Source organism: Athene cunicularia (assembly GCF_003259725.1).
Source record: "Athene cunicularia isolate RWA chromosome 2 unlocalized genomic scaffold, athCun1 chr2_part1, whole genome shotgun sequence".
NCBI lineage: Eukaryota > Metazoa > Chordata > Aves > Strigiformes > Strigidae > Athene > Athene cunicularia.
In genome coordinates this window covers 35,170,367-35,184,616 of record NW_020799095.1, presented here as the reverse complement: position 1 = coordinate 35,184,616, position 14,250 = coordinate 35,170,367, and the positions used below count along the sequence as shown (strand labels likewise).

General features: G+C 39.3%; 1 protein-coding gene across 3 annotated transcripts in view; it reads right to left on the bottom strand.

Annotated features, from left to right (window-relative positions):
- APBB1IP (amyloid beta precursor protein binding family B member 1 interacting protein) overlaps positions 1–14,250 on the bottom strand; it is a 51,458-nt gene that overhangs the window by 35,519 nt on the left and 1,689 nt on the right. For all 3 annotated transcript variants that reach the window (XM_026842082.1, XM_026842081.1, XM_026842083.1), the window contains exons 2-5: positions 12,422–12,509; positions 10,366–10,658; positions 4,517–4,594; positions 1,552–1,711 (exon numbers count right to left, since the gene is read on the bottom strand). In XM_026842082.1, the coding sequence (XP_026697883.1) occupies positions 1,552–1,711; positions 4,517–4,594; positions 10,366–10,658; positions 12,422–12,509 (619 nt within the window). The remainder of the gene's footprint in view (positions 1–1,551; positions 1,712–4,516; positions 4,595–10,365; positions 10,659–12,421; positions 12,510–14,250) is intronic.

The window sequence follows — 14,250 nt, the reverse complement described above, 5'->3', positions numbered from 1 at the left end:
TCAGGAGTTCACAGACTTTTCCTTTTTTCCTGAACCAACTACTGATTTATTTCTTTTCCTACTCTTCTGTCCTGGCTTTTAAAATAGTTTATGAGTGTTACTATACCAGTACAATAACCCAAAGCACCTAGTATTAGCTGGGACTAAAGTAACACAACTAATTTTTACTTACCAAAAAAAAAAATAAAAATTCTAACCATTGACCCCAATATTTTTAGCATATGATCTCCCTGATGCCTTAAGTTTAGATTGTGTGATGGGGAATTCAAAATGTCTATCCAGATTATGAAGAAACAGAAGTACATTCTTTTTAATAATTATGGAGATTCAAAAAACCATCTGTTTATATGCTGCCTCCTAACCCTCAGAAATGATTGCCCAAGTCACACTAGACTAGAGGGAGCAACTTTCCAAGACAAGAAAACACTCTAAAATTATTCAGTGACATCTGTGACATTGCTAGGGTCTAATGAAATTTCCAGCCTTTTCTTAGTTAGGATAAAGAGGTACAAAAGAACGCAGCAACGTTGCTTCATGTATCATCTTAATGGAGTAGAAAGAACAGATAAGCAGTTAATGTCTCTACCATTCTTAGAAGCAGATGAGAACCTCCTTGCTCTTGAGCAATCAGGCTTTTTCAGTTATTTTTATATTTCCTTGTTTTAGTTTAGCAGGATGATTATTCCTGGGGCTCTGTTAAAGTGCAGTACTGAAATTTAACTTTCTTTGGACATTTTTACATCTCTGCTGGAAGTCTGTAAACTGAGAATGCTAAACAGTTTTTGACAATTTCTCTTTTCTCTAGGTCAAATGTGACCCTGGAAGAAAGTCATGTCAATTTTCTTTTTCCTTTTGATGTGAATACCTTTGCATCCTGAACGACAAAAAGATGCTGAAATAACTCACAATTAGAGAATACTCCATTCTTAATCAGGCCTTGAAGCCTTTATGAACCAAAACTCATTAAGTTGCACCAAACAATAAGTTTTGCACAGCTGTTTCCTAGGGACCTAGAGGCCAGGTTAGTTACTTCCTAAATCATAAGGTACCACCAGCAGAGCTGCAGCCCCATCAGAGAGCAGTATCCTGTTCACAACTATGCTTAAGAAAACAACTATCACAAGTGATAAGCGTTAGAAATTACTGAAATGTTTCTCAGACAGTCTGGTTTAATTATAAAATTTGTTTGGCCAGCATGTAACTGCCTGCTGACAGCAGTTCAGCACTGCATCCTCCCTTGAAAGAGCAGAGTTGAGTACTGGTGCATTTGGGTCTGTTGCTGCCTTAACAAACATAGTGGAAGTCACATGGTCCCTTCATTTTCTGTAAAACAGAATAATGGAAATGGAGGTAGGCAAGGAGCCTTTTGACATTCACAGCACAGACGGCTCAAGTACACTCCTGCAGCATCTCTCAGCTTAGAGACTACAATGTTTTAACAATAGTGGACACATGGGTAGGAGAGATGTTATTAATTATCTTTTCAAGATTATCAATAGCATAGGATGCACTGTATCTATTTGCTATAAGCTCTGTCACTATGCCACTTACCAATTTGCAGCTCTGGGTATATTTCATACAGACACCAGTCGATGTTGCAGTCACAATGGGTTTTCTCAAAGAGATTGTCTAAAACATCCCGTGTCACCTGACGCTCATCCACCATTAGTGACTTTGTGCTGTTATCGTACATGTGCACCTTGACAACAAGCTGAGTAGAGAGTCACAGAAGAGTCAGTTAATTTCAGAAGCAAGTAAAAGGCTAGTCTGAATCTGCTAACACTGATAAGAAAGATTAAGGCTGAAGGTTATTATTGATTCAAAGGCACCTCGTCCCACAGTCAGCTGAAGGAATAAAACAGCTTGGAAGCTTTCACATTATATTGCCACCAAAATATAGACCTTTTCTCAAAAAAGGACATTGAACCTTATCCTGTGCATGACTTCAGGAAAGGTGAAATTACTATGGAGAAATTAATCTCTTAGTTAATCTCTTCTCTAAATCTACTAGATGTGCAATTACGGAAAAAGTCTGATAGGGACAAAGTGTCCTTACGGCAAGCTAGAAATGCAGAAAGTTCAGGAAAAAGAATGGAAGAATCTTGTCACACGAGCAGACTAACCTGATATCGGATTGCACGAAGGTGGGCAGTAGTCCAACACTCATCACTAAGCAAAGACATGAGTTACTTATATTGACCAAATTAACCTAAGACACTTGTTATTTATTCACATTGTGAAGTATTTGTTAAACAGAAACAGCGTGCATTTTTTTCCAGAGAGGAGCAATGCAAGAAAACGCTGTGTGATAAAGAACTGCAAATATGTTATCAGGAAAGAACTTAAAATGCTCCATTAGTACAGAAAACAGAAGAAATACCATCTACAGGATCTGTATGTGGAAACTAGAATTAAACTGGTGAGTTGGGAAGACTTCTCCATATAGCCCTGTTTAAATAGCTCCTTATTTTAAAACGTGTGCATAAGCAGTTTTAGTACTATAGAGACAATCTCTGTTAAAGATTGGGTAGAAGCAGAGAGTGATGATCCCCAGGAGAAAATCTAGACTATCTCTGAAAAGTAAAAGAAAATGTAAGAAAAAACATGAACTTGCTTTAATTCTAATCATTGTATCTTCCTCTCTAAAATAAGCAACTGAGCCATAGTGTAGATTCTAGAGAAAAAGAAATGTTGTACATGTATAACCTATATGTCTAGTGAAAAAAGGATATTTTTGTCTGGTTATAGCCAACTGCTCAGAAACATGCATGCAGCTGCCATCTTCACAGAATCACAGAATGGTTGAGATGGAAAGGCACCTCTGGAGGTCATCTGGTCTGATCCACTGCTCAATTAGGGCCACTTAGAGCCCACTGTCCAGGACCCTGTCCAGATGGCTTCTGAGTATCTCCAACGAGGGAGACTCCACAACCTCACTGGGCAACCTGTGCCAGTGCTCAGCCACACTCATGGTGAAAAAGTGTTTCCTGATGTTCAGACAGAATCTCCTGTGTTTCATTTTGTGCCCACTGCCTCTGGTCCTGTCACTGGGAACCACTAAAAAGAGGCTGGCTCCATCCTTTTTGTACCCTCCCTTCAGGTATTCACCTAGATTGACAAGATCCTCCCAGAGCCTTCTCTTCTCTAGACTACGCAGTCCCAGCTGTCTCAGCCTTTCCTCACAGGAGAGATGCTCCAGTTCCTGAACAGTCTATGTGGCCCTTCATTCATAGGGATGGAATTATCCTGAGCTTGGAGGAGGTGATCTTTGAATATTAACGAGTTTTCTTGGGCCCCTCTTCCCTCCAGGGCTTTATCCATGGGACTCTTCTAAACAGATCTTTGAAGAAGCCAAAGTCTGCTCTCCTGAAGTCCAGGGCTGTGATCCTGCTTTACACCATCCTCCCTGGTTTCTGTCCTCCGCTTTCAGTAAAAGAGAGAAGATCATATTTCTTGACAATTATTTAGTCAATTCAGAATTCAAGAATGACATAGTAATTTTAATATAGTGACAAAGCCACAAGAAGTCTAAGCCTTACTTCTACCCTATGGTTCCAAATCTTCAGGTTGAAAAAAAACAGAAATGGGGAAAAAGAGGGTCTTCAAAATAAATGTTTCCTCTCAAAGGAGGACTGCTAACATTGTAACACTTCAAGGAAAAGAGGGTGACCAATGAGCAGTCATAAGTTTGGTTACAGAGATTTCCAAAGACAACATTGGTGAAATCCTCCAAACACATTCTCTCAGAGGTAACATTTGTACATGAATGTAAAGTGTATGGGAACCATCTCAAGTCTGGACACCCCTGAATTTACTGGAAGCTTCAATTCCTCTTGGAAGCCCTGCAGATTCTGACCTTCAGCACTTCCCATCTCCTGTTTGAGCAAGGCTGAAAGGTCACGATTGTTTTTACTTCACACCATTTTTCAAAGTTACTGAACATCTGCAGCTTCTGCTGAGTTCAGCTGGAACACTAGCATAGGATGAGTAGGCATAATTACATGACACACTGCAGCACTGTGCAGACACTGGCTGGAAGCTTTCTAATTAGTTAATCTAAAATAATTTCTATTATCTTTGTACATTACTACACTGCTGTGAAAAGATTTAGCAAGACGACCCTCATTAATTTAATTTGGATTAGCTTAATCTACATCCACTGTAGAAGTTTAATACTTTTGGAATCAGCACAGCATAAGTAAGCAATGTGTTTTATGTACGTTCCACTTTCTCTAAAGCAACCTATCAGAACAGTGGGCTTTGGCCCGGCACTGGGAAAAAAAAAAAAAGGGAGAGCCTTCAAAGTCCTCTTAAAAATAAGTCACTCAGAGGTAGCATTCTCCCAGAGACTTCTCAGATGACAAGACAGCTCTACAGAGATCTTCAGACGTCTCAAGTTACAGACAAACTATGAAAAAGCCTGGTGATTTTAGTAAGAACTTTATTATTAAGAAGAATGATAATAGATACTTACCTGGTAGCTCTTATGGTACCATTTCACTCTTTTAAGCCTCACCTTTTTAACTTTGGCTTCCTTCAGTTTCTCCAATGCAAGTTTAATCTTTTCAGCTTTAGCCTGTGCCTCTCGATCTTCCTGAAAAGATACAAGATACTTCATACACTTGTTAAGTAAGGCCAGTAATGTGTATTTACTTGTAAAGAGTTTCTGTTATTTATATATAGAACATAAGGCTTGTCATGGGAAACTTCATAGTTACAGGGAATCCCCAGCTTTCCTTGAGCTAATTTCCTCCAGTCAAAGCTTTGATTTACAAGTCCAGTGCTTCCTTTTGTTGCATGGTCATACAGCTCTTATATGATCTGTTCCTCAAATGCTACAGGAATGTCTGAAAACTGGACTCTCCTGTGTTTCCATATGGGTTACAGCTGATACAAAAGAGAAGATGAAGGAAGGTCTAACCAGAGTGAAACAACACTGTGGATACAGCTGCTTGGAAGAAAACTCACCTCTCAATAGGGTTAGGAGAACTAGAGTTTTTAAGGATCTTACTGAAAAGATTGGCTTGCAATTATACCACTTAAAATTTTACACTTTCTGTTAAGTACATTAATTTACTTGAATTCTTTCACTTGCAACATATGAGCTCTTACTGCATGCATATTTACTGAGAGGAACACCTCCTTAAACTGGATGATATGGCTTTTCATTCTAGTAATGGACCTATTCATATTAATATAGGCACAGATAGAGCACACAAGTTCATTCCATCTTTTGCTGAAGGCCACAGTAAAGATTCCTAAAAATCTCAGTATCACCTAGCTCTTCTTTTACAAAGCAGCTCTATCAATATCATGCCTCTCTCTTGGTATCAGTGAAGTCTGTGATCCCAGAAGACTCTGGATCCCCAGCTGTTGAGAGTCTTCAGTGTCTACTGTTGTCTCTGTGAGTGGTGAACAGGGGGTGTGTGTGTGTGTGTCTGTGTGTCTGTGTAAAACTGTTAGTACTACTGGAGGGTTTGGTCTTTCCAACTTTAAATCCCTCCTCCCCCTGTTGAAAACTGTCTTGTCTTTCCTTTCTTGACTCTGCTGATTTTTACCCTGTTTCTCTCTCACACTTTTGCAGTTTCCTTTGTTTTAAAGGAGAAGGATTTTTGCGACGGTACTCACACGCACACCCAACTTCCAGTCAATGACTGTGGGAGAAAGTTCCTGTCCTGCTTCCACACAAGATTTTAATCTGTGTTACTTTCAGCCTCCATTATCTACCCTAAAGTTATAATTTCAGTGGTCTTTGGACTAAGACCAAAGACTAAAACACAGAACGGCTGTAACTCATGGGAGATGCACTTACAAGAAACTAGGCCTAACTATGTTTTGCTGATTAGGGATACCAACTAAACTCAGGTACCAGAGTGAAAAGAACAGGTGTATTTTACTCTGCCTTGGGCCTATTGTCCAAGCCTTAACACTTCACCAAGCATTGTCACTACTTCCTTCTTACAGAGGTATCATAGAATCATAGCAAAAAAAGAGCTAAGAAAGTTATCTTACTCATCCCAAGCTTTGAGGCAGGTTCAACCATAACTGAAGTACTCCTGACTGACATCCCTCTTGCTGAACTAACCACCTTCTGTTTTATCACAGCTTTCCATGGATACTAGCATCCTTTAGGATGTTAAAAATACAAGATGAGGCATTCAACCTGAAAGAAATTATTTCAAGCATGTTTGCTGTTGCCAAATTCTCCACTATAAATACCAGACATTCAGTTAAAAAATGTCCTTTTTTTTTTCTCCACAGGTATCAAAATTTGCATTACTACAGATCAGAGGTAGCTTTAACTTTGGGAATCCAAAAATAGTTTCTGTAGTTCAGCAGAAGCTGGACAAAAGTAACTTTCACAGTAAGGCTGACTGTTCTACAGAGGAAGAGCTCACAGCCTCTCACACTACGTCTCTCCCCATACCATCTCAAAACACCTCTCTGCAGGAAGCAGGAAAAGCATCTTAACTGAAGTGGTTGAGTGTGGCGTGGGCAGGCTTTCTGCTGAAAATTTTAAGTAGTATAACTCAGGCTTCACCTGCATGTGACCTGTGTTGAACAGAGTTCACAGGTTGTACAGATCTGTGCAACTGAGCTCTCACCTGACAGCCTTCATGTTTTCATAACCTTTGTCTGTCTTAATGTAGAAAAGGAAATGATACAAAGTAAATAAGCTATCATATGCAAAATTTTAGCACTGTTAATGAAATGCTTTGACAGGCTAAAAGATTTGTTTTTCCCACTACAGTATCATTATCACATTTTCTGGATCTTCAAACAGAAGCACATAAAAATCATCTAGATAATATAATAAAAAAATGTAGAAGCATTATTTAGTTTAAAAACAGTTTTAAAAAGAAGCATCAGAGTTGACGGAAACTTATGAGACTTTCTCTGAAAGAAAGGCTGTACTACTTAATTTTGGCACACTTAAAGGTTAGAGAATAGTCTTAGAGGTGCATTCTTATTTGACTACAGACAACCAGAAGTGTTAAACAAAACATCAGTGTTGACTGGCTCAACAATCACTTATCAAAGAATCCTGGCTAACAGGAACATGGATTTTGATGAAACAAAATACATTCCAATTCCAGCTGCATTTCATTCCACTGAGCAAAACATCACATCAAAGCAAATACTAACCAAGACAGTAAATACTAATTTGAAATCAGTTCTTTCCACAGTAATTTTAAATAGTTATTACCTCCATCAATCACACCACAACTTGTGTAATAGCCCTACAACCAATTTTGTGGACGGTAAGCCACACAATGGGTATGGCAGCACTGTCTGAATACAACCTGTATCAGAAAATGAGGCAAAGGCTGCCAGAGAAAGCAGAACCAGTGCCTTAATAAGGAAATAGACTACTGCAGACAGATTCCTTCGAAACACCTCTACCTCCTGTTCCCATCCTACTGTGCCCTGTCCCTGTATCTGGTAAGAGACCAGAAAACACTGCCAGAGATTTAACTCAGCACACAATCTCAGAGGAACACTTTAATTGAGGGAGACAGAAGTGACTTCCAGCTAAGTTTTTGCATATAGAATTCCAGTTGTGTTTAGCAAGTATATTCACTTTTCATTCTGAAATCTCCTTTGACCCTCAGGTTAATGCAGGACGCCAGCTAATAAGAGAATTAGCTCAGTACAACACTCAAGGGAAAAAACTGTGCAGCACTGTTGATTTCAGCGAGCTTTAGATCACAGCATCATAAAAATGCTGGTTGGAAGAGAGGTCTGTAGTCTGGCTCCCTGCCCAAAGCAGGATTATCACCAACATTAGATCCCTGCCCAAAGCAGGGCTATCACCAACATCAGATTCAGTCAGCTATGATTTTGCCTAGCAAAGTTTGGAAAACCTCCAAAGAAAGACAATCTGATATCGGAGTCACCTGTTCCAGTGCTACACCACCGCCTGAAATGCAAAAGGTTTTCCTAATGTGTTGTCTGAAACTACAAAGCTACAACACATAGCCATTGCCCACTGTTACATGACCTAACACTACCATGAAAGAATTTGGCTCCACCAGCTTTGTAGCTACCCTTCAGGTATTTTTAGGCTGTCATTAGATCACTCCCCAGCCTCCTATGTCAGACTAAACAAGCCCAGCATCCTCAGCCTGTCCTTGCTGTCCCCTAATTACTCCCTGTCCCTGGCCATCCCAGCAGCTCTCTGCTGAACACTCTCCAGTATCTTCATATCCAGAATGGAGTGCAGTATTCCAGGTGCGGCCTCATCAGTGCCAAGAGAAAGGAATAATGGCTCTCTCAGGCTGCTGGCCATGCCCCTCCCAACACAGGCCAGTTTCCCATACTGAGATGACCTTGCATACATGGTTCTTATTTAATGTGGCATCCACCAGGATGCCATCTCCTTTTCAGTAGGGCTTCTGCTCAGCCTGTTGCTTCCCAAACTGTTCAAATGCAGGGGGTTATTCCACCCAGGCGCAGGACCTTGTACCTTGCTGGGTTTCTGAGGGTTTTGCTGGCCCAGTCCTCACATTTTTCAAGGTTGTCCTGCACTGAAGTTCTGCCATTCATCTTGTCAGCCAGAGCCCTTAATTAAAAGCATCTTCATCACATCTGCAGATGATTTTTTTTATGTCATCACTCAGGTCACAGATGAAGATGTTAAAGAATACAAGCCCTAGCACTGATCCCACTTGTTACCAGCCAGCAAACCATTGATTACTAGCCCTTGAGTCTGGCAGTCTGGTCAATCTCAGCCCACTTAACCGGCTACCCTTCCAGACGATACTTCCTCAGCTTCCAAACCAAACTATTTAGAAGCCTGGTACTTCCTTACAGGTCATGAGTCTAAATCAAGATGGGGACATGTTTGTAAGACGATGGATCAAACTTATCTTGGTAGCACCTCTTCTGTATTAATCATACTATTTAAATAAAAGACTTCAGCTTCTGAAGCTGTCTAGCTGTTGTTTTTGCAAATCTTTATATTCCTTCAAAATAGGAAGTTAACTATTATCTTTGAGATACAGAAAAATGGCAAAGTTCCTCCCACATGTTTACAACTTTCACTTTTCAAACAGCACTGAAAGGTCCTATGCACTAAATGAAGCTTTATCCAGTTCAATTAATTTTTGTATCATCAGAAAGGTCACCTTCCTACCAAATTTTCTGTTCCTTTTGCTAAATAAGTGTGCTTTATGATGCTAAACACAGGGGCAGCAGTGATGTTGAGGTGATTCATACTCAGTTTGTGTGGATTTTTACACTGCAATGAATTGCCCATGGTTTTAAGCAAAACTGACTGATACAGTTCTACATGGGCTTACAGAGCACTTTTCATGATCCCTAAAATCTTTCCATTCCCTAAATGTAAACAACTTCTCTCATAATAGTTACTATGTATATGAATACTGAAAGAGATACTTACAGATCTTTCAGGATTTCAGTTTCATGTTTTTATGACTGCATCACTCCTCTAATGCACATACTCTGCCCACAGGGCTGTGACAGAGCAGAATTCTTACATTATCTCCCTCTACACAACCTCATGTCAAAGAAATTAACTTCTAAGGCTTCTACTAGAAATACCACACTTGATACCAGTTGTTAAAACAACTCTGCAAGAAACACAAACATGTAGAAGGTTGTGGTAAGTCTGAAATTTTACTGTACAGGTAAGCCAATTGTTTATAAATATTACCTACTGATAGCTTTGGCACCTCCTAAGTAAAGAGCATTTGTCTCATATTGCAGATGATCTTTATTACTTCCCTTCAAAGACAAAACCAAGAAGAGCAGAGTGATTCCGTGCTGGAGGGGTACTTCTTGTGCTCAGCCTTGCACCCAGTCTCCTAGCAAATGTTGAGTTTTACACAACTGAACAGCTTTTCCTAATGCAAGAAATCAGTTAGGCCAGGGATGAGTCTGGGAAACATCAACAAGACTGTCTCATCTGTACCAATAGCACAGACTGCAATGAAAAAACATAGTGACATCTTCACAAAATGGTGGGATCCTTGGCCATGCTTTGCACTGATGACAAAGCCAAGTTCTTTATGAGATGTTATTAACTGATCAGTGCTTATTAAAAAAAAAAAAAATTCAAAAATTCAGTTACAAGTTTTCCATTTGCAATGATTAATGCCTGTCTTGGGCTATCAAAATGATGTTTAGAAAGGCAAAGGAATGGGCAATAGATCAAGGAACAGGCAGAAATTGCTGAACCCATAACAGAAAACTCTCACTCCACAGTTGATGCACGCTTCATCACTGCAGAACCTTCCCAAGATGTTTCTACCTGGGATATGCACTGTTGTTCCAATGCCAAATACAACTTGCAAAATTACAAAAACTACTGAATGCTCAGAACAAGGTTCCACCCAGTCTTACCTGGGTGAGTGGCTCAGGAGGAGGTGGTGGTGGTGGTGGCGGAAGATCTAAATAGGGGTCTGGAGGTGGAGGGGGCAAGTCATCCCCAAACAGTCCAGTAACAGCAACACAGAGACTTGATTTAGAATAAACGTCACTATCCAAGACTGTTGAAGGCTGAGTGACTGTATTTTGCTGGTTGCCAGAAGTAGTCTTCTGGGCTTGTAAAGTTCTCTGTTCAACATCATTTATGTCTGCTACAAGATCAGCCATTAAAGCATCCAGGTCTTTATCCTCTAGGGCACTTAGGGATTCTGTGAAGAAAGCCACAAAACGTGTCAGAGTGAGTGCAATGCTAAACACTATGCTTCCACTTTAGTGGAGATTAAATTGCAGAAGCCATGGTTACCGTAAGATATAAGGGTTATGGAAAAGGAAACAACATTTGTTTGTTGAACGCATTTAAAATGTGTTTTAGAAATAGCCATTAATCTGGTCATACTGAAGTTCAGAATACAAGGAACTCTATGAATACAAATTAAACAGGACAGTAAGATTCACTTTCAGTGATACAGTTGAGAGGTCTGAGGACCCTTGTAACGTTATGAAACACGGCCCTGATCCAGCAAGGTTTCTGGACACATGCTTGGTGATATGGATGCAAGAAATTTCATTAGCTCCTATTAGACTACTTACTTATCTTCAGTTAAGTACATACATAAATGCTTAGCAAGTTTTGGTATAGCACACAACAAATTGTGTAACTGAGGCCTGGATCAAGAATATCTTTATTACTAATATTTTACAACTCTAAAATCAATATGAAGCAGAATCAGAGAGTTTCAAGACACAAGAAATTGTGTGGTATCATTCGTAGCACATCAGTAATTGTGTGATCAACATGTGTGAAATGCCTCATGTAATATACAGGGGTTTGAGGATCTTTTAGGCAAAGAGCAAACAAGACAGTCTCTTTTCAAAAGCATCTTATCAACCAGTCAGAGTAGAAGATAAAATCCTACACTGGAACTTCATATGTAATTTCTTCTTTGGTTGTTTGAACTAGACATGGTATAAGATATTCTGTGGAATAACATCCTGCAGGATAATTTAGCTTTCTAGAAGAGAAGGGTTCTTTAAATACCAACAGATTTAGTGGTTTAAATCTCTTCAAAGAGTCGAGTTAAAAAAAAATAAATCAGAAATTAGGAAAGCTTTTAGTGGGACTTTGGAAAGGGATGGAGAGCTCTGAACTAGATAGTATCAAAAATACTATATCATTCATCAGACTGAGTGCAAACATGTCACTAGATCATGTCAGTTTAGTCTGCTTTACCTGTTATGCTAGTTGAGTATTCTCATAAGCTTTTCTTTACAGTGGGAAAGTTGGCTTATGTTCCTCTCTATTTATATACTTCTACCCACCTTACTGGTAGAGGCATTAGGTAGCTTAATAATGAACTGATTCTGGGACAAAAACACAGGTTAAAACCAGCTCAGACAAAGGCAAACAACCAGTCCCTAGTAAAAAGAAAAAAAACACAAACAAAACCCAAGAGAAGGGGTTTTTTTTTCAACTCAGATAAATTCCCTCATTTGGTTTGTCACACAGCCTCAGCAAGCAGCTCTTACATGCAAAAATGACAGTGAAAACCGGAATGAGAATAAGCAATGTAAAGTGGAAGCAGCTGAAGGCAATACTTCCACTGGACAAAAATGCTTATGCAGCTCTGACCTCACACTGAGGAACTTCCTATCAACTCAAATTTTTACATTAAAAAGGTTTCCTTTTAGAAAGTTATTTGGGGGACTTCTCATTTTTGTTTTCCTCTACACTCAGACATTTTTAAAAGTCTGACTACTGTATGAGACTGAGCAATGTCCCTTTAAAAAAAAAAAATTCACCCCTTTGACATCTCCTAAATTGAGACACACAAATACAATATTCTCTTCAGCAAAATAGGTGGGGTTTTTTTGTTTTGGTGTGGTTTTTTGGATCAAGGGTGTTTGAAGTTTTTCTTCTCATTTGTTGCCCATATAAACATAAAAGCATGAAAGAGTCCATTCAGCTACTTACCATTTAAATCTTTAAAACCAACTGTAAAGGTAAATTCATTGTTGGACACTTTGGGGGATGGAGGTTGTACAGTCTCCACTCCTAAACTCTGTTAAGATAGAAGAAGAAAACAGGTATCTGATGACACAATTACTATTACAGATATTAATATCTGTAAATCAATTACCTGAATTTGTCTAATGAAATCAACTCTTCTTCAGTGAACAGACTGACACATATTAGTTTCTGGGATTATGCCCAGACTGGTAAACTACATAGGGCCAGGACAATGGTCTCACAATCATGCAAAGTGTGTAATGGTTTGCATGCTTCTCAATACAATGTTGACCTACACCATCTGCAACTCTTGTCAGGCAACACCCAGGCTCACTGTGGGGAACAGCAGAAGCTAGGGCTGTTTCTAATAGAGACAGTGGATAAAGCCAGACATTTTTAATTTCTGGTGGGTTTCTGAAGGGGAGTGGGGTGAGAGTGTTGAAAAAGTTTAGCTGTGTACACCCTTGAGCTACACAGTGCTATTTGCTCCAGTGCTTTACTCACCAATATAAACGTAATATAGCTGTTGCTTCCTCATGCTGTTTGCAAAAAAACCCTCAAATACAACAAACAACAAAACATGCTGCTGTTTGCAACGTAAACTGAAAATCTGCACAGTTAAATAGAGAATTCATAGCTTGTGGCTCACTGTTTAGGAAGCAGGCAGATAATCAGTGCTTCACAAGTTAGGAAAAGTGAATACAGCGGAGATAGAAGAATATACATTCTCCCTTCCACAATGAGGAATGTGATAGCTCTAATAAGCAAACTCTGTAGATAAGACTGGAAGAAATTTCAAGGGTCTGTCTAGACCACGCACCTGTCCTAAGGAAGGTCAGTTATACCTGGGTCATACCTGAAAAATGTATACTTAACCTGATTTTAAAAGCTTCCTATTAGATAAATTACATCACTACCTCTGGCAATCTGTTCCTCTACTTCACTATTGAGATCACTATTCCTGCCATCAAACCTTTCTTGTGATGCTCATCCTAAACTTTCTTTAATGCAGCTGAAGACCATTCCCTGTTGTCCTACTCGCCATGGACATGAGAAACCAAGTACTTCTTTCTGCTCTGACACTGCCTTTGACATACTTTAAGATTGTTATCAGTCTCCTTTTCTTTAGACTAAACAACCTAATACAATATTTTCTTACAGATCATGTTTCTTTTCCTTCTCATAATTCCCACTGCCTTCCTCTAGATTTTCTCCAGTCAACCCTCCTTCTCCTCCAAATGCAGTGCTAACACTGGACAGTTTCCCTTTTGAGGTTTTACCAGTGCTGCACAGAACGGAAGGATTATTTCATATATCCTACGAGCTATACCCTTGTTCATACATCCATGTGAGATGTTTGTCTACTGGTGCTCATACTCAATTTGTACCAGAGGCATTTACATTTCTTAGAGCTACCTGAAACTGACAGACATTTTCCATGAAAATCAATGCAAATATTTTTCTTGGCAGTTCTTTTCACCTATTTCCCACCCAGGACATGTTGGTTTCTTCTGAAGTTATACAGAGCTAGAAACCAAAGCAGTAGTAACTTTAAATACTGTGTTAATACTCACTCTCATAAAAACAGACACAGTATAAATTGGCGAAGAGGGAAAAATGAAGTACATGAGATAGTTTTGCAGTGCTTGATTAAAAAAAAAAATAAAAGAGAGAAGAGGAAAAAGGAGCACACAAAATGTATTGATGAAACACTACGAATAAAGGAAATACAACTTATTTTAGATTAGTGATAAAAGTAATAACTCATAATGGCCATAAAAGTGCGGGGGGGG